We start from the raw sequence: 21,333 nt of genomic DNA on the forward strand, positions 1-21,333 counted from the left end.
TTTTAACCTAATATATATATATATGTTTAAAAAAAAAATGACCGGAAGTCCTGCGGATAGTCACCATGGCAACGAGGATGCCCTCGCGCACCTGCTGCACTGCGGCACCGGAAGCGCGCGCGCACACAGGAACAGGAGCGGCTGACCGGCTCAGAGGAGCGAGATAGAGAAAGGGAGAGGGAAGACGTTACAGCGTTATAGCGCGTAAATCTGGAAAATATATAAATATACTGTATATATATATATATTCTTTTTTGCCTCTGCGCATTATATCCACTGACGAGAGACGCCATTAGGGCTATGACAGCGCGAGCGCATTAACCCAGCAGCCGTCATTATTACACAAGCTTTAATTATTATTATTATTATTATTATTATTATTATTATTATTATTAACACACACATGTATAGCAATATGAAGCTGTTTGTATTTTACAGCATCTATCCGGTGTGATTCCGCCTGGACATCTGTTTAAAGCTGTAAGAGGACAATAACTGTGGAGAGAGGTAAGCAAAAGCAAACTGAACATATTTACTGTTTTTTTTAATACATTAATGTACAATACTACAGTATAAGTTGTAGTTTTCTGTTGTTTCAATCAGTTATTAGTTTATCTATCAGACAAAGTCATTAGTCAACTTAACCCAGGTAAAATAATATCACAGATATACACACTTTTTCACTCTTCCTAATTTTAAAAATGACATGTGATATTAATTTACAACATACAGGATGAGCATGAAGTCTTTCCCTAATTTTTAAACATGCACTATGCGGGCAAAAGTATTTGGCCAAACCTGCAATGATGTTTTATCCAAATGCATACACTTCGATATAGAGTTTGTCCTCCTTTTGCAGCTGTAACAGCTTCCACTTTTCTTGGAAGGCCGTCCACAAGATTGTGTAGTGTTTCTGTGAGAGTTCGTGCCCATTTATTCTGTAGAGCCTTTATGAAGTCGGACACTCATGTTGGATGAGAAGGCCTGGCTCGCAATCTCCGTCCAAGTTTATCCCATAGGTGCTCGAAGGGTTGAGGTCACGGCTCTGTGTTAGGGCCAGTTCAGTTCTTCCACACCAAACTCTTTAAACCATGTCTTTATAGTCCTTACTTTGTGCACTGGGGCACAGTCATGTTGGAATAGAAAAGGGCTTTTCCTAAACTGTTGCTACAAAGTTGCTTAGAAGTAGCATTGTCCAAGATGTCTTGGTATGCTGAGGCATTAAGATTGCCCTTTACTGAGGATAAGGGGTCTGACTGAAACACCTGAATTCAATAATTTATACTTTTGCACCAAATATTTTTATCAATAGAGTGTATATTATAAATATAAAACTTATTTTAGGTACAAAATACGGTTTATTGACAATTATATTTTTAAAAAATATCAATTGGTCTATGGTAGCACAGTGGCGTAGTGATTAGCACTGTCGCCTTGCACCTACAGGGTTCGAAGGTACTGTCCAGGGTGCAGTTTTCTGTGATAATCTCCAGGCCCCCTGTAACCCTGTACAGGAAAAACAGTATACCGGATTAATGAATAAATGTAATGCAACAACATCACTGCTTCTATCTAGCATATTTTTTTTGTATTGTACATAATCTAAGAAAAACTTTATGTTAATATAATCTCTGTTTCCTGGATGATTAGATATGGAATTGTACGCAGCTTACATTCCAACAAACATAAGCATATGCTTGTCATACAATTTCTTTAGCGAATAGTACAAATTGTAATTGCAAACCGGGTCTATGTTCCGCAGTTGATTCTATATATATATTTTTTAATTTCTGGTTCATTTTCATGGTCAGATGTTTCCTTACTTCAAGTACCCTGACAACTCCTAACATTAATACTAATATCACTAACAATAGCCAGATATGTCGAACTGTAAACAATGTCATGAATAAACATTTTACCAGGCATAGCGATTAGCACTGTTGCCCCGCACCTCTAGGGTCAAGGGTTCGATTTCCACATCTGGAGTGTGTTTACAGAGTTTGCATGTTCTCCCTGTGCTTGGTGAGTTTTGTCTCCCTGGTTTCCTCCTACAGTCCAAAGACATGCACATTAGGCTAATTGGTGTTCTCACATTGCCTGTCGTGTTTAAGTGTGTGTGTGTGCTTGTGTGCCCTGGGATGGATTGGCGGCACCCTGTTCAACTTGTACCGTGCCCTGTGCCCCAAGTCACCTGAGATAGGTTCCAGGCTTCCCATGACATTGGACAGGATAAGCGCTATACAGAACGAGTGTAAGTGAGTAAGTCTTAGTATAAGGTTAATCTCCTCAACATTCTTAACCCAGATAGAAGCTTATACAGTACATACTACCAAATCTTATCTAGGAACTTGGCCCCATTTCCTGATCTGTAAAACACATGTATATGAGAGTCAGTGTTAGATCACAGCCCTTCATAATGTTTTGTCCTCTCTTGTTGTTATAAAGATTATATTTTTTATCATATTTTTTTAAATCCTCACATCAAAATGTCTCGTTTTCTTACCTCACGTTTCCTCTATGTATGGTATGTACAACTGTAAAATAGGACAAATTACAGAGTGTGAGTAGGTTCTGTGCCATAACAAGAAATAGTTTTAAACGAAAATAAAAATAAAATACATTTAAAAGTAAGTAACTAAAAGGAAAAAAAAAAAGAAGAATTTAAAGACAAGCCTATTGATAAAAAGTCAAATGAGACAAAATGGAAGACTCGATACTATAGACCTTAAAAAATTAACGACCAGTTAGAATAAATGCATTTTAAATTTTTATTTTATTTATTTTTAAGATGCCTGCTTCTGGGTTTAATATTATTATTATTATTACTATTATTATAATTATATTGTAGGTTGTTTGATTTTAATACATTATTAAAATACAAATAATGACTGTAGTTTGTTTACTGAAAAATATATGATAAACAAAAATAAATTATGCACATTTCTCTTCTTCTACTTCCCAGGAGTGCTGTGTTGTGCTTTGTTTTGTTATTTTGATAATTTAGAGTGATGTCATTTAAATAGAAAGAGAGAGAGTTTTATCCATCTGAGGGAACTTGATTTATCACAGCAGCAAAAAATGACAGATATTACACATGACATTACAGATGGCAAATACCAACGAGACACACTTATCTATACATAAGTAGATAAGATAGATGCAAACAATGACATGGAATAATAAAGTGTTTTGGTAATAAAGTGACAGTGAGCTGATAAATACATTGGTCAGAAAAAAAGTCACCATTTTAGAAAGGTCATACAGTATTATTTATTCTGCATCAAGCAAAGAAGACAAATGTAATTGGGTTTAGAACTCACTTCATTAAAACATGAAAGGACAGCGCTTACCCATCAACGTCATGAGACAAATGTGGACGGAAAGTAAATCCTGTAGGGAGCATAAAGATTGAACTTTGGAGCGATGGAAAAAGTTCATGTTACCTGATGAGTCAGATTGAGCCTAGTCCAGAGCGAGGTGTGTATTAGGGTAAGAAGGGAAGCGCATGAAGCGATGCACCCATCATGCATAGTGTCCACTGTACAAGACTCTGGAGACAGTGTTATGATCTGGGGTTGCTTCAGTTGCTCAAGTCTAGACTCAGTAACGTCATTATGCCAATGTGGCAATAAAAGGAAGTCAGCTGACGACCTGACGTACTGAATGACCAGGTTATCACATCTATGTGGTTTTCCTTCCTTGATGTCACAGGTATAATCCAGGACTCAGAATGTGAAAGAGTGGTCCTGGAATCACGAGGAATTGTTTTCACACATGAACTGAGCACCGGGAACCGGGAACTGTGCACTCTAATCAAAGCTAAAGACTATTGAATGAAATATTAGATTGTGTGACCAGTTTTTTAGCACGGCAGTGTGAAAGAAACACAAAATAGTAATGACAAGTGTATACATTTTAAGCAAGGCAGATAACAAGTAATATATAAATGTGTTTGGGTAATTTTGAGCTTTGAATTGTAACATTATTATTATTGGTTTTTCACTGTTTTTTTTTTTTCAGAACATGAATCGCCTTTGTAACGTAAACAATAATTTCCCGTATGATAACAGTCTACTGGTGTTGGACATGGTTCTGCGGTCGCTATGGGGAACCACACAGCCAATCAACTGGGAGAACGTAGCCCGTCTAGTTCCCGGTTTCACTCCCAAAGAGGTAATTAAGAAGTAAAACATCAGCTTGGAAAAATTAAAATATAAATCAAAATGTTTCTGATTAAAGTTAACACTTAACACTGATTGAAAATAGTTTCTAATCACTAGGTTTATTTATGTCGTATGAATTTGATTAATGCATGTAACATAACATGAGCCAATTATGATATGAGCTGATGGGAAGAAATAATAAAGAAAGTATGCAATTTATATGGTTAAAGTATGTGGTAAAATAGTGCAGATGTGCTTGTAGTAGTCACTCATATTTTGCATGATGGGCTTTCAAACTAACTTAAAGGCATATTCATAGATATTAAAGCCTTATAAGACATCAAGATGTTTATGAGAGCCTAGACATGTGTACAAGAAAGCAGCACAGTTACAGCAGCAGCTTGTGACTATAGATATTGATGGGGCAGGATTGCATTAATAACCACAAAGCCTCAAATCATTCTAACTGAAAAACAAGTTGAAGCAAATTTCTTAAATTGTAGATCAGTAGAATATGGTAAAACCCTATAATTGGCAATTGCAAGTCGATAACACATGCAGTTTAGCAGTTTACAGTAGAACAATGGAGCGGTGTGATTCCTGATTCAATGGATCATTATTAGTTGCAGTTATCATTTTGACCTGTAGGGGCAGTAAGAACTCAGTGGAGTCATCTTGAATGATTATGTAAATCAAGGTAAAATGGGCTAAATAGAAACATTTTGACCCCAGAAATTATAGGTCAGTGTAATTGTAAATGTATGTATTTGTAAATTAAACATATTTTTACACACTGGACTCTTGGCCATAGCACAAAATTAACCCGTGTGACCTGATTTGGCATAACGGGTCACCTGTCTTTTTGATGTTGTTGTTATTCTTGTGTGTGTACTTGTATTTGTGTGTGTTTAGTGTGCACAAAGGTTCGATGAGCTGAAGAGCACAGGGAATTTCCCCCTAGTAGACGAGCAGTGTAACGCGCTGTCTGGAGCCAGCAGCTCTCCATCTGAACCGCTATCTGCTTACATCCGATCCACTTTATTAGACCTCTGTTGGGAGACAGGGGAGACAGGGACCAACCAGAGCTCCCTCTCAGTGTCGGGTGAGTCAAAGGAGCAGGGTTTGAACAGGAAATGGCTGTAACCTAAATTTGAAATTGATCATAAAAATATAAAATGTTGGACATAAGGGTTAAAAAAGTAAGATTAAAAAAACATTTACGAGAGTGTACATACTGTAGACACTGCTACAGAAGTAGATTAGATCAGATCCTAAAATCACATTGGTGTTTACCTGTCAAAATTCAGTCAAATGTCAGTTTACTTACAGTTAACTAGTTGACTAGCTATATTATGTGATAACATTGTATACAGTATACACATGCATAGCTGTAAAGTAATGATCAGTAACATGTCTGAAGGGTTTGAGCGTGTGACATTGTTTTTTCTCAGGATTAAGCGTGACTCCTGTTGTTCGAGGTGCCAATGCTGAGAATGAGAACACTGTGAAAACAGAGGATGAAGAGAAGGAAGACAGGAAAAGGGAGAGGTACGCCTAAACTAATTAGACATACTAAGGGTGCTTGTTCATTCCCTGCCTTTAATGTCAACTATGAATATTATGTAAAATTATGATTAAAACTAAGGTATCACTCTATTATTATTATTATTTTTATTATTAGGGAGCAATATTCTAATATACACTCTGCTGATTTATATATAGTATATTATAATACCATAACTGTTTCTCAGGATATTTAAGCTCTGACCTGGTTAAACAAACCTGATCTAGTGTATATATATATATATATCTAATATATTGGATATTGCAGTTCAACTCACACACAGCAGATGGCACTAAACAGTGCTCCATTAGAGTGATATTCATGATTTGGCCGATGATCCAGCTGAAGGGGGGAACGGTGAAAAAGGAGAAAAAGAAATGCCATTGATCTAACAGGCAGGATCTGTAGCGGGGTGACTCTAGAAAAATATAAAGCAGGTGGATTGGATATTGGAAAAGAGCATGAATTGGATCTGATAATGTAACTAATGAACTCATGTTGAGTTTTCAAATATTTACATATAAATAGACTTGATTGTATTGGTTTTTAGTATTGATTTTTATTTTTTATCATATATTTCTGAGGGGCGTTCAAGTCAAACTAGTACTTGTGAGAAAATTCCATGCAAATGATGGTGTAAAACCAACTGACATTTAAAGAAGACATCGAGCACAGTGCGGTGTTGAGACTCTTGAGACACATTTTAATGGTGCAAACGTATTAAAGAGTGGGCTCAGAGCCCACTGCAGTTGTTCACGTGAACATTCAGCGAGTTGAACACCTGATTCTTGAAAATCACCCGGTAAGTTTCACCAACTTGTGAAAGAGAAGCTTCTGTCAGTGTGAACTGTACACACACCAACACCACTTGCACATTACAGGAGCTCGGCTGGGAGTTATCGCCACATCCCCCATACAGTCCTGGCCTTGCCATTTCCACGTGTTTGGACCAGTAAAGGAGTTCCTGGAAGGCCAGCATTTCAGACGTGAAGCAGGCAGTGTGATCGTGTCTCCAGCGTACTGAGAAAAGTTTCTATCTTGATGTTGTCCCGCACTAGTGAAACTCTGGGATAAGTTCATTAGCGTAGCAGATGTGTTATTCTGCACAATCAAAAGTCCCAGAGTGACTTGAACAACTTTCATCCTTTTTTTTTACATTCATTATACTTGCAAAATAAATTCTTTTTGTATTTGTGTATATGGATTTTCGCATAAGAAAAATAACAAGCAAACCAAAAAACAGTCAAGCATTTAATAGTTACCTTAAAACCAAAAGAACATAAAAGGACCTGTTTGCCTAATCAATAACAAAAACTACATTAGATTGCGCCTGACCCTTTCCTAAGGTGTCTAGACAAAAAGAGGTGATGATATATACTGTATAGGTGCACCTCTACTTCCTGTCCAGATCTTGAAAACAACAAAACTGCAACAGACAGAATAAAATTTCAGGATTAATTCAGACTTTGCACATGTGAGTTTTTAACAGACAACACTCGCCGTGTGTGTGCGCAATAGTAGATCACTCAGACTACGATTAACGTTACATCAAGTACATTGTAAAAAAAATAGTCAGTATTACTATCAGTAACAGACAAAATGTGGTACTGTGTTATCACTGGAAATTGGCTCAGCTGAGAAGTTCTGCCTCTCCAGCCCTAAAAAAGAAATTGAGTGATGATATTGTAAATTATACGATTATTAAATTTCTTAAAATTGTTTTGTCCCTCTTAGCCCCGTCATGGTGATCCATGTGTGTGACGAAGCCAAGAACCTGAAGCAGGATTTTGAATGTCCACGTGACCTGCTGGTCAGAGAAATGCGCTACTTCGCTGAGTACCTCTCCATGGACGCTCAGCGCTGGGAAGAGGTGGACATCTCGGTGCACTGTGACATCCAGATCTTCGACTGGCTCATGAACTACGTCAAAAGAAACTCTGCGGAAGATGAACCCGGGAAACACTTGGACAAGCCGACCCTGGGTGAGGCAGACCGAGTGTTGTGACAGCGATCATGTTTGATGTATGAAGGGAGAGATGCCACGGTATTGTGAATGTTTGATGTTTGTTTCCTGAGCAATGAGCTTTTTTTCGTGTGTGGTGTGTGGTGGACAGGTCGGTGTGTGTGTGTCTGGTTGTGACGTGCTTGTTTGGTCATGGTGTGCCGTGTTTGGTGTTTGGTTTCAGAGCCCAGCAATGTCATCTCAATCCTGATCTCATCCGAGTTCTTGAAGATGGATACTTTAGTAAGTGTGGTTACTTTAGTAAGCCTGTGTGTTTGTGAGTTTTATAGCAATTGATTCTTGAAGCCTCAATTACAGACTGCTGAAATGTTAGTTAATGTAGTGGACTCTCAATACAGTATGTCTTCTGCAATAAGAGTAATTATAGTACCCCCTACACCCAAAAAATACCACTCAACTAGTTAACTAACTATTTTCTATCCTGATAGAAAGATTGGTGTTTGGGCCTCATTTTTTTTTTAAAGATTTTTTTCTTCTTTTCTGAATATATTTTTTACAACACAGACATAAGAGGAAAAACATCTGACCTCAATGATGCAAATTATTAACATAAGGATATTTAAAATTTTCTTCTGGATCAATAAAATTTCCATCCATCTATTTATCTGTATCTTTCAATTTTTTTATGCACCTGAAGTTGCACATTATCTAATTTGGCTGATTTTGACCTTAAACAAACTTAACCAAAAAACAGTGAGGAAAATAATTTGAATTATTATTTTTGTTGTTGTTAATTTGGCTACAGATATAACAGGTCAAATCAAGATCCTGAAATGAAAACTCTTGTTAATATTGTGTTTACAAATGCAAGTTAGTTTACTAGCAGTTAACATGCTGGCTAGCTCTTTACTAGCATTTACCCACACTATATTTCCTGACTCGCATAGAACAACAGCAACTGCAGATTGAAGTACAAAACCACCTCTTAGATACACAAACGATTTGCCATCTCTAGAGGACAGACGTCTCTTCAGACTAGTGCGTCAGTCTGGGGTTATACGAACAGAGTCACATCGACCCAGTACGGCTCCGTGGCATTTTGTAATGGCATCGAGACACTTTGGTGCCTTGTTGCTACAGAGGATAAAGATGTAGACATTTAAAAGCCATTAGTAGTATCTATTTTATTTTAATGGCCTTAAATTACTTTTAATACCATATAATACCTAATATTACTTTGGTATTAAGGAACATTATTATTCACACAAGATTCAGTTCCTGTTTGAGGTTTTAAGAGTCAATACTTTATTGATAGTGTATAAGTCTGGATGCTTTAGTAAGGTTGAATAATTTTTTTTTTCTGTGTAGAGCTGGTTGTCTGTGTGTTGTGTTCAGCATGCTGCATGACCTGTGATATTTTAATAAATAATTTTAAGCAAACTGCAAAGGATGGATTTAACCCTTGGTCTGTTTCAACAATCCATGTGGCATCAGGTGCATGATTAAGTGTATAAGTGTGTTTTTTTTTGTTATAAAAAACACAAACAAATCAATCATCTTTAACAGGTTCAATTATGTCAATATAATGAATGTATTTTATTATGGCATTTGTGACAAACCAGGACTTTTGATTGTGCAGATTAAGTTAACTTCAGCCTTTATTCGTCACATTTACATTACTGAACCATGAAATTCTTTATTTTTTGCATACTTCAGCTTTGTTAGTACTCTGGGGTTAAAACACAGTGTCAGCCATTATACAGCACTTCTGGAGCAGACAGGATCAAGCATCAACCTACAACTTTCCGATAAGTAACTCAGAGCTTTAACACACAGAGCCACCACCAGTTATGAGGGTAAAAACTGCATTTATTTCTGCACTAATGCACTCACCATGAAGGTAGAAATTTTTCTCAGTACGCCAGAGCCATAATTGGACAGTCCACTTCACGTCTGAAACCTTGGCCTCCCAGGAACTCCTTTAATGACCCAGACATCTGGAACATGGGACTTTGAGCCAGGTCAGGACTGTACGAGGGATGTGGCAATAATACCCAGCCCAGTTCTTGGAATGTGCAAGTGGTGTTGGTGAATGAATGTGTGTACAGATCCCACAGACAGATGCGTCTTATCCACAAGTTTGCATCAAGTTATCTGTCGATTTTTTAAGGATCAGGCGTTCCACTTACTAAACCAACTGCAGTGGACTCTGAGCCACCTCGGCTGGGATCTTTGATCACGGTCTAAGAGACGCCTTTAAAACATTTGCAACGTTCAAATGTTTTACTGTGGCTAAGAGTCTCATCATTGTACTGTGAAGTCTTCTGTAAATGTCCATCAGTGTTACTTCTTCGTTAACAAGAAATTATTATTATTTTTTAAATGTTCCAGTTTGACTTGAATGCCCCTTGTAAAAGCCATGCTATCTGTTCTACGATTTTGAATATTTAGGTTTACAGTACAATTTTCCCAACCTTGCTTGTGGAATGTTGTGGTCTGACAAAATTATAAGATCTCTGCTTATTGTCTGAAAGAAGGATTGAATAGGAGCTTTCCATACATCTCTGACTTAATATCACACATGGATTGGTGATAGTTAATTAGTTTTGTTCATTAAGTAAAGGTTAATCACTGTGTCTGCAGGTGGAGGAATGTATTCAGTACTGTCATGAACACATGAGCGCCATCGTCGCTACTCCGTGCAACATGAGCTGCATCAACAGCAACCTCGCCTCACGCATCGCCCTGCTGTTCACACACAACCAGGCAGATGACATCAAGGACAAAAAGGACAAGTTCAAAAGGTAAACCTGTTTTTTCCAAAACATTATGTTGCTAAACCAGAAAACAACAAAAAAGCCTCTGATCTTGCTCTGATATTCATCTTTTAGTAAGTTGTTCCAGAATAAGATCGAAAAGCTGTTTGATCCAGGTTTTGAAAATCAAGACTCTCCAGGAAACGCTGCTACACTGTACAGGTAAGACAGAAATGGGCAACTTGGATCTCCCCTTAGTCCTCATAGGGCACCTAACCCATTTTAATATTCTGTGCAAATTAGTAAAATAGCATAGATAGAATGCTATTAATAATGCTTTTCTGTGGAATAATGGTTAATACATTTGAGTGGCATATCATCATATCTTCTTTCTTTCTTTTTGTGGAAGGTGTGGTCTCTGCCTTAAGCTTCTCACCAAAGACACAGAAAGGATGATTTCCTGCATTGCAGGCAAAATTAACATCAATAATCAAGGGGACATCATCTACACCCACAGCAGGTACACATGTTTCTCTGGAGCCAGTATGTTTTCTTTCTGCACATACTGTACACTGCGTGGCTAAATAAAAAAGCTTTAGGCTCATTTAGAAGGGTCTGCATTAAGTGAAGAAAACAGATTTGAATTAATAGTGCATCATGCATAGTAGTCTCTGGAAACAACTTTTTGATCAGCAACAGTCGCAATAAAATGAAGTCAGTCGACGACCTGAATGTACTGAATGACGAGGGTATCACATCTTTGGAGTTTTTCTTTCATGATGTCACGGACATATTCAAGTCCTTAGATTGTGAAAAAGTGGTTCTGGAAGCATGAGGAATCAAAGCTAAAGACGGTTAAATGAAATATTAGAGTGTGCAAATGTAAGGTTTCTTTTTTTTTTTTTTTTAACTTTCCATAAGTGCACGGTCACAAATATTCTTAAGAATGGCAGGTTTGTATGAATCTCCCTGTTTCTACAAATTCAGACTTCTGTGGCGGGGGTCATAGTTTTCTACAGCCTCCTTAGGAAGTTTTTAAGAACAATTTAAGGCATTCTGGAGAAAAAAAGTTGACTTTTCTATTGCAAGTGGCCATAGGGTTCTTACATTCACCTTAAGGTTGCCTTAGGACCTTCCTACAGTCTACATAAGTGTAGGCTTTTACGAAAATAATTTTCTTAAGGTGAGCATCCTTAAGACAAAATGACTAAGATACTCATATGAACAACTTCATGCGTTCCTGCGGCATACCTACAGCCACCGTAGGAATATGGGCTTCTGGAAATGTCTTCTGAATCTAAATGATCCACAAACATCAGACGTTGTTCCCAAGACACTTCGAAGGTGGCTTTATAAAGAGTGGATTTCATGCGGCGTTCAGAGGAAATCTTGAACAAGACTATCGACCTAGCCACGAGCTTACGACCAGGCTACAAACACTGGATAAAGCTGCCTTAAGAAGACTGTAGGAAATGCTCGAAAAATCATTCGTACGTTGTTAGAAGCCATTCGTATGGGTATTTCTGACCGCTGCTTAAGTGAGAATGGTGTGATCCAGAAATTTCCCAACTTTCCGAACACATTGCGAGGACAAATATCTGCATTTGTTCTACATTGAGCATTATGAGGTTTGTGCACTTGTTTTGTTTCTACCTCCAGACAAAAGGGCTGGGACGTCCATGAGTATCTTAACAGCTTATATGAAGAGCTGAAATCTTGGGTGTTGGTTTACTGGAGGATCTGGGGCATCATCAATTATCTCACCTGTTCCTGCTGTAAACAGGTAAATATACTTATACTTGCTATAAATGTGCAACAAGCTTATGTAATAATACTGGATGTTTTATAAGGTTTGGTATGAGTAGTAAAGTAAAAATAAAATATGGCAACAAGGTGATATTTAAAAAAAAAAAACATTTTTATTAAAACAATAAAATAATAATGTTTCATAATGATGTGGCTTTCAAGCAGTTGAATGTTTGAGTGCATTCGAAAGCAATGTCAAGACAGTACTCACTAATGGTAGCATGCTCACACTAGTTGAACTATTAAGTTTTGGGGCAAGCTTTAGCTACAGGCATGGTTTCATTGAGTGAGAGTCAATCAAATGAAAATGTTTAACTCCTCCCATTTAACCATTCCAGACATTTTATTCACATATCTTACCTAATACGCCTTTATGAATAAGCTGTTGTGTCACTTCTAACCTTACTTAAATATATATACAGTAAAGACTGTACTTTTTATTTTTGTTAGTAATGTTGATGTTCCGCTGCTGCAGGTGTTCCTCTGCTGTGACCTGGCTCAGTGCAGGTATCACCCCGAGGCTGTGGTGTACCCAGGCGTGGGCGCCGATCGCAGTGAGCATGGGGCGGGGATCTACCCCTGCTGCAAGCAGAGAGCACTACGCTTTGACCCAGCTGCCATGCCCACGGTGAGCTACAACCAGATGAACATGTGTAACCAAGCTTAAGGTTTGCAAGAACAAAACCAGTTTGTCCAGATTAAGCTAGAACTCAATAGTTACACACAATGTTAGCTAAAATATACTATATGAATAGTTACCATATCCTGGATGAGCTAGAACGGCATAGTTATGTTGCGAGCTGTCATTAGCATAAAACACTGTCATCAACGCTTAGTAAGCATGAAATAACTGCCAAAATATACAGTAGCTGATATTAAATATATTATGTATAGAAATACTCAGGTCTAGATTAACTACAATAAGACAACTCATGTTAGGTAAACTAAGATCATACGTCATCTCTATGGTTAAGAAAAGCCAAAGAAATCTCTACATTTTTTTCTTCAGAAATAGCTAAAAATGGACAAATGTAATAAAACTGTGGATAGCTGTCGTAGATCTAAATAACAACCTGCCTAACCAGAACCCTAAAACTCATAAATCCATCCAGGACTTGCTAGAACCAGATATCTCTGATAAAACTGTTTTGTAAATCTTAGGATTAGCTAGAAACTGTTAGTTTTCATAAAAGTGTATGGCTACTAGGTAGAACTCACTTTTACGAAATGATAAGACTTGACCGCTCTGATAAAGTGGCATATCTAGTCTTGAGATCAATTAAAGCTACAGTATTAGCTCTGGATTAGCTAAAACCATGCAACCCAGGTTAGCTAGAACCAGACATTTACAGACTAATAGTTATACTGCAAAACCAGGGGCTAGCTAGAACCACATGCTCTGGGTTAGCTAAAACCATATAGTTCTGATGAAAACTGTGTAGAGTTAGGGCTAGCTAAAAATAGACAATTTGAACAAAATTATAAGCTAAAAGCAAACTCTTTAACTTAATCCAGGAGTAGATAAATAAAAATATCCAATAAAAATCTTAAACTAAACTATTTTTCTTTACCCAGGGATAGCTAAAAAACATACACCCTAGTTTAGCTAAAATAAGACAATTTTTAATAGCACTGTCTAGCTGGAATGAGAAAACTGTATAGATATCCTCCAGGTAAGATAGAATAGAGAACCCTACTAAAACTGTATGTTATTATCTGGGTAATCTAAAAATCTGCACCTTAGATAATGTACAGCTATAAGTACCAGACACCATCCAGTAGTCTTGCGACCATCGCAGTTTGCTTGTGTGTGTGTGCCTTAGGGTTGTAAGATGAGGGACCATGTGGTAAATGTGGCAGAACCTGGGGACCCTGAAGGCAACACAAACTCTAAGCAGACTCGAATACTGAATGACCTGCTGCTCCACAGAGACGTTGTGTGCACGAGCTGCCCAACAGCTACAGACAGGTCCGGAATTCATGTTAACCTCTATGTTAGAGAGTATTATTATTTTAATTATTAAATTAGAATATTAGAATTATTTTAAGAGACTGACTTCGTGAGCCATATTACTGACGTAGCAACTATTTGGTCTGATACAGCCAAGACAGGATAAATGTTGTATATGACTCAGTAACCTTCAGACATTTACCCTTGTGATTGTGCTGTACCGCATTTGCGTCGCAGTTCTGCAGAGTCGCCTAAACAGAGCGAGCAAGTGCAGGACTGTGATGTCACTTTGGACCATGCAGCCATTAATGTGCAACGAGCCAGAGAAGTCACTGCTGTGAGTCTCCTGCTTTATTTTATTGTCGTGATCATAATCACTACTTTCACACGGTACTTACATTATTTTATTGCTATACAGGATGTTCACCCAGCCTTATAAAAATCTCCAGAAATAAATTTGTGTTTTTGCCCACAGTTTCAGGACTGTTATTTTTTTTACTTAAAACTAGACTTGTACCATCACCAAACCTGAGTAAGCTAGAACAGTGTATATAAATCCAATATAAAACCCAACTTAAGCCTAGCTAGACCCTTACAATTTTACATTGAAGGCCCAAACAAAGACATAGGCTATATACATGTAAATTTAGTGTGATGCATTTCATTATCATAGCCAATGTCAGCCAGTTTTATAGGCAGCTTAATTATAAATTACATAATTATACCCAAACAACATTTAGTCTTAATGAGTCTTATCTTAGTGACTTGGACTCAATGGTCAGTTTGCACTAACTTAATTTAAACTTGGCCATTACTCTAATTTTGCATAAATAAAACTTTGCTATAACTTAGTTAAACTAATGTTAGGGAGAACTCGACCTTAGGGATACCTCATGTATAACTGAAACTTAGTGATAACTCAAATTTAGTGATAACTCAGAATTAGATATAACTTAAATTTGGGGATAACTCAAACTTGGAAATCACTCAAACCTGATATTCAAAGTTGGGTTTATCTTAAGCTCAAGCATAACTCCAACATAGTGGTAACTCAGAATTTGAGATAACTCAATTTAATAACTCAAATTCAGTAATAACTCAGGTGGAAATAACTCAAATTTAGGGATAACACAAACTAAGACATAACTAAACTGCAACAATGCTATACCTTCAGGCTTACGGTTAGCTAGAACAACATGGCTATAATGTGCTAGAACCGTTTCTCACTTCCTCTAATCTGTTTCAGTTTTCCCTTTTGAAGAACTTGACTCTCCAGCTGGTAAGCGCTTAAACACACAGACACTCTCTTAATGTATCAAGTCTCACAGATTTTACACACACACACACACACTTCAAAATAAAAAATGACAAAATTTTCTCTCCAAACAGAGGCAGCAGTCCTTGTTTTCTGAGGATGAGGACTACACAACGGGGTCAGAGGTCACGGAGGACGAAGTAGGGGATGAGGATGACACCTCAAAGAAGAAAGGTTGTACTTAAATCAAGCTTTTTCATCATTATCTTAATTAATAATTTTTTGAGAGTGTGACTTTTACTGGTTAATATTTCTTAGTGGCCAGTTTCTAAACATTAAGAAAAAAGGGAGTTCCACAAACACTGTGATTACACTGATGCTGGTTCACTACCGCCAATCTCATCTTTTCATCGCATATTATTGTTCCTTTTTTGCCAAGTTTACTCAATAGTTCTTCTAAAATGCCTCTAAAATTAAATAAGAGAACATCCAAGAAATGTGGTCTGTGGTGTAACAATTTATTTTATATTGAATTCAGAAGCAGCTAAAAGTTTGCAGGCATGTGTGTTTAAACAACTTGAACCACTTTACTGTTTTAACATTCATATTTACTCAAGTGTTGTTGTTTTTTTCGTTGTTTTTTTAATTAGCTGTTAAAAAGCCCAGGAAACCAGGCAAGCCTTTGAAAAGACAAGTGTCCTCGCCAAGCATACTACACAAAGAGCGATCTGCAGGAGACAAGGTGTGTGTGCAGCATATTGCTTCGTTTATTTCTCCAGCTTTCTCTACCTCACAGCATTGTTTATCTTTTTTCTTCAGGCTGCTTCAAAGGACTCGACCCCGTTCACGTATGTCATATTACTGACAGCTCAATGTGTATATTAGAGATGGGGGGGATCGATTCGGTTATTTATCACGATTTGTTTATGCTGCAATTTGTGTATTACCACACTGACTCCACAATCAATTTAAAAAAATATTATTTACATTTTATTTTATGCATTTGAGATATCAATACGTTGCAGTTCCTCTATAATTGTACAGGTGGTGCACTTTAAACTATTCATACTTTGGCACAGCAAATTATTTGTTTAGAACTGTAACAAAGTCAGGAAAAAAATATAAGTATTGAATCAGAAAATTTGTAAAATTATAATATTTACGCCTCCGAGTTACACAGTAGTAAAGTGCTCGCCCTATTATCCGGAGATTGCTGGTTCGATTCCCAGATAATGCTGCAACCTCTCGCAGCCGGAGGTCTAGAAAGAACTGATTGGCCGAGCTCTCTCAGAGAGGAGGGATGAGAGGTACTTAGTACTACCACATTAATTACGGCTCTACAGCCAATCAGAGGCGTCTGTGAGCTCACAGGAGCGGAAGTAGCGGATACTTCTGTCCTCCAAGTGTGTTACACCACCCCCAGTTCGAAAAGATGCGGTCGTCTGCCGTCACGTGATTCAAAGGAAACACATGATAGTCTTGGGCCCTCTCGACTGAGTTGTAGTAGTTGCCCCAAAGTGGGAGCCCCCTAGTGAAGGGGAGGAATTGGACACGAAAATCAGGGGGAAAAAATTATGATATTTAAAAACAATCGCAATACAAAATCAATCAGCACCTTGTTATCGTGATAATACCGTATTAAATGGTCCCTGGTGATTCCCATCTCTAGTGTACTGTGTGTATACATTTGTTTTCATAGATTGAATCATGCAATGCCAAGAAACTGGTGTATCTTCTTCTTTCCCTGACTCTCATTTCCCCAGAGTGAGCGTGCAGAAGAGTAAATGGGACAGCACTCGCTCTTTGAGGTTTAACCAGGATGCCCAGAGGGAGGAAGGTCTCTGCACTTCTCTGTTATACATTTATCCTTTAATCTGCTCAGTCTCACACAGAAAGGCGTGTTTTCCATCATTATCACTAATCTGCATACTTCTCTGTGGTTAAAAGAGTGAAGTGTCTAATGACTACTTTTAAATCATACTGAAGAGGTTCTTCAGCAGATAGACGTTTCAAATGAATTTAATGTACTGCTAGAACGTAATAACTAGAAACATCAAAATTAAGATGTTCCGTGCTATAGATGACGGATAAAGGTGACCGAGTTTGACATTATATTTTATTGATCTTATTAACAAAGGGTATACTGTATGTGGCTGGAGATTTTCATTCTAATAAAATGGCAGGTGATTTTTTTTTTCTAATGTCATGGTGATGCCTTCTTTCTTTCTCTCGCACTCTCTCCCCGGCTCCATGTAGATCAAAGGAGAATGGTGGAGATTATTGACCACCTCACTAAGATGCGCTTCGGTGACATGGAACAGAGCAAATCAAAAGACACTAAGGAGGTAAACCAGGATTGTTTTCATTGTTAAAAGAGTAAAGAAGAAGGAACAGATCTCGCTAAAGCGTGTGCCTGTGTGGGTGTGTCCTTAGTTCGCAGGAGGTATCTACTCCAGGTTGGAGGCGCAATTCAAGAGTGCTACTCAGCTGAGTAACAGACAGAGCACCTCAGACAAAACACTCCGGTATGGCACACGCATACAGAATACTGTAACTTGTACATAACAGATCTTTTTAGTTTTTCTATAAGAAATTAAACAATTATTTGAGTTGTCTAGTTGGTTAATCAGTGATATGACTGTGTATTTTAAATATTGTTTATTCCTCTGCAAAGTTTTATTTATTGCAGATTGATGTCATATTTATACTTTATATTTAGTTTGTTGTTATCATATTTTAAGAAAGTGCAGATACATTTAACTATATTCAAGGTGGTTTTACTTGCTAGAATATCATTTTATTATTTCAGTGTGTAGTTACATTTAATGAAACGTTTAGGAAGCTAGTTAGTTCCTATCACTTATGTTATAGCAGCTATATTCTCTCACCAGCCACACTTTTCTTTCTCTTTAAGTTAGTAAGACAAAAAAATGCAGTTTGTCCTGTTACTGAGAAAAATGCACACCAAAGAGCGAACTGCTTTTTTAAAAAGTTATAGCTTCTCTCTGTATGTTACACTAGAGACTTCAGGAAGTGGAAATTTTCCTATAAGAAATAATGGAAACTCAAATTATTCGTTCAACAGCCCAAAGACATAAAAATAATTAACACAAAATATAAAGTAAAAAAAAAAACAAATTAACCTGCACTTTACCTTTTAAAAAAAGGGGGACGATTACCCACAATTCCGCAGCGCAAGAGAGAGATAAACCTCTGGCTCAGTTGTGATCAAGTGACGCTTGGCATCAAAACAAGAAGCGTATGCGTTATACATTATACTCGGTACTCGTAAACCAAGACTTGTTCGTTTTTCAAGTCAAAATTTATTAAAAATCTTTGCTCGCCCTGCGGAACACTTGCAAACCGTGTTACTCGCAATCAGAGGTTTCACTGTATTTACAAAAATGCTAAATTTAAATCTTAATGTTCTAATCTACGATAGTCTCTTTATAAGCTATTACTATAGAAACAATATTTATATATATATATATATATATATATAAAATGTATTTGATCATACACAATAATATAAACTTATGATAGGAATTACAGTCGGGATTAGTGTCTGATCTTCTTTTATGAAAAATGAATCAGTACCATCTAACTAATCAAAACCATAAAGTTAGCAATGTGAGGTATAAATACATGTATGCACATTCATGTACTATAAAATATAGCATGTTATATGAACTGAAGACACGCTATGCTTAAATATGCAACTTTTCCAACAGCTCGGTTTTCTTATATTTTTATTTTGTCTATGCCTGGAAGCCTAGTAAGGCTGTAAGGCCACAGACACATTTAAGATTTCATTCACCTTTATGATCCATTATAGGGATGATTTTCTAAACTGCCGATGTTTATTCTTTCATTTCTCTCTCTGTCTTTCAGATCTAATTTTAACTTGTCTTTGTTATTTTTTTAGGGCGAAGACACGGTCTGGACAGTCTAGACCAATGTGAAAGAAACAACAAGAGAGACTGACGTGCTGATGAATGAACGAGACTTTTTGAAGAGGTGTTTAAAAAGAAAACAACAACATGCATCCTTTGAGTCATCGCTCTTACCCAGCCTACAGCCTTCCTTCTACTGTATCTTACACTTTTCAGACAGTCGAGAGGTCTGCAATATCATAAAAAGAGGCCAGAAAATGCATTCCTGCAGCAGAACCTGATTACAATGCACTGGATATTAATAGCATTAAAGAAGCTTTTAACAAATTTGCCCTCTCCTTTACATACTGTGCTGCTAGCTTTATAAGACTATCTTATTATTATTCTCCATAATCTTTTATTTCCTGTCTGTATCGGCCTCATTCTGTAACCTCTGGTATAAAGTACTATAGTGTTCTAACATTCATGTTCCTCATGTTCTAATCTCAGGTGAACAAACCCTTCCAACATTGCTATTGTAACCTGCACTTTAAACTATCATAAACAAGACAGATCCAGATCATCTACAATAAAAGCGCAAGCAAATCTCTAATGTGACCCGGTTCTCCTTGTTTTCCTTAAACCATTATAAAAAGCTGAAATCTGTGATGTGAGTCGTGTTTATGTGATATTTTAGAAAAAAAGGCAAATCCATGGGTGACTGTGATGGGATTAGGTCCGAAGTGACCAATGCTGCAGTCACTTTGCAGTGATTTCACAAGTATAGAGTGATAACACTAATAATAATAATAATAATATATAATGCATGATTGGCAGACCACTACATCAGAGTATTTTTTATGTAAAATAATCCGGCTTCTAGTGACACTTTTTTGCAATTTTTATTTACACTTAATGTAATTCAAAACTACTTGTAGTTTGATTTTAAAAATGTTTTGATGTTAAAGGGGAAAAAAGTCTGTTTCTCTTAAGGTTTGTAGAAGGAATCTTTAATTGGCTGAACTTCTAATTGAATGGGATTATTGGATGTAACAGTGATTGTTTTTTCCCAGGCAACCTACAGCTCATACTGGTTGGTACTTGGCTGGATTCAGACTGGTTAGATTCCAGCACTGGGGCTCCTGGGAACTCAAAGCACTAACCGCATCATTATTAATTTAATTTCATTTAATTAATATCCCCTGTGATGACAGGAATCACTGTGAGACTCTCCGATCCGAATGCAGTGGATTTGCTCCCTTTCATATGCGCTTTGTTTCCTCTTCTCTCATGTAGAGGAAAAATCTACAGCTTAGAAGAGGCAGAATGTAGGCTAGTAGTGATGGGAATACCAGATCTTTTTAGTGAGTCAGCTGAAGAGCTGATGTTTTTGACTCGCACATGATTCATGGCTAAATTTCGTTCAAACTTTTTTCCTTTTTTAAGATTAATAGTTAAAGTAAATCATTACTACAGGACACTGAAGCATTTTCAGCACAAGAATCACAGAATGTACTCTATGCACCCCCTTCTTCGGATAAAAAAAAGTTTCCGTTTCCCCTTAAAACCTGACTCGGAGTCAACATGTTCATGGCAATGAGTTACTGCCTGCTTATGGTCTGAGGATATTGCTGTTATGGAAGATGGGGCAGTTAAGTGAGGACAGCTTTTGTTGTCCTTGCTCTCTGTTCCAGATTTGTTGTTGTTGTTTCAGCTGCGACCATCAAGTGGTCACCACAGTGGACTATCTGATCTACACACAACTTGGCACTGGGTTTGCACCAGATGCCTTTCCTGATGCAGCTATGCTGTTTTATCCGGTTTTGGGACCGGCACTAAGGATGCTGGGAATCAAACCCAGCTTTTAGCTTAACAGATGTGAAACCTACCACTGAGCCACTAATGCCACATTAAATTAAATTATAACACATTAAGTATAGTAGTAGTTCTCAAACTGTGCTCCAGGAGTCTAAAAGGTTGCAGCAGGTCAGGGCTGTAATCTT

General features: G+C 37.3%; 1 protein-coding gene across 2 annotated transcripts; it reads left to right on the forward strand.

Moving 5' to 3' along the window:
- The first annotated feature begins 126 nt into the window (after window positions 1-126).
- Window positions 127-19,925, forward strand: sanbr (SANT and BTB domain regulator of CSR). 2 transcript variants are annotated; one of them, XM_053510012.1, is made up of 22 exons: window positions 127-204; window positions 439-507; window positions 4,021-4,173; window positions 5,076-5,265; window positions 5,615-5,711; window positions 7,462-7,709; window positions 7,914-7,972; window positions 10,334-10,494; window positions 10,582-10,668; window positions 10,856-10,966; window positions 12,106-12,229; window positions 12,728-12,880; window positions 14,076-14,221; window positions 14,441-14,540; window positions 15,450-15,482; window positions 15,593-15,692; window positions 16,109-16,200; window positions 16,278-16,306; window positions 17,222-17,295; window positions 17,715-17,803; window positions 17,892-17,983; window positions 19,384-19,925. In XM_053510012.1, exons 3-22 carry the CDS (start codon window positions 4,024-4,026, stop codon window positions 19,418-19,420), a joined length of 2,172 nt encoding a protein of 723 aa, XP_053365987.1. In that variant the 5' UTR covers window positions 127-204; window positions 439-507; window positions 4,021-4,023; the 3' UTR covers window positions 19,421-19,925. The 2 variants fall into 2 exon arrangements, with proteins under 2 accessions (XP_053365987.1, XP_053365988.1); XM_053510013.1 differs by lacking the exons at window positions 127-204; window positions 439-507 and adding an exon at window positions 616-649.
- The last annotated feature ends 1,408 nt before the right edge of the window (window positions 19,926-21,333 follow it).

Source organism: Clarias gariepinus, chromosome 13 (genome assembly GCF_024256425.1).
Source record: "Clarias gariepinus isolate MV-2021 ecotype Netherlands chromosome 13, CGAR_prim_01v2, whole genome shotgun sequence".
Classification (NCBI taxonomy): domain Eukaryota; kingdom Metazoa; phylum Chordata; class Actinopteri; order Siluriformes; family Clariidae; genus Clarias; species Clarias gariepinus.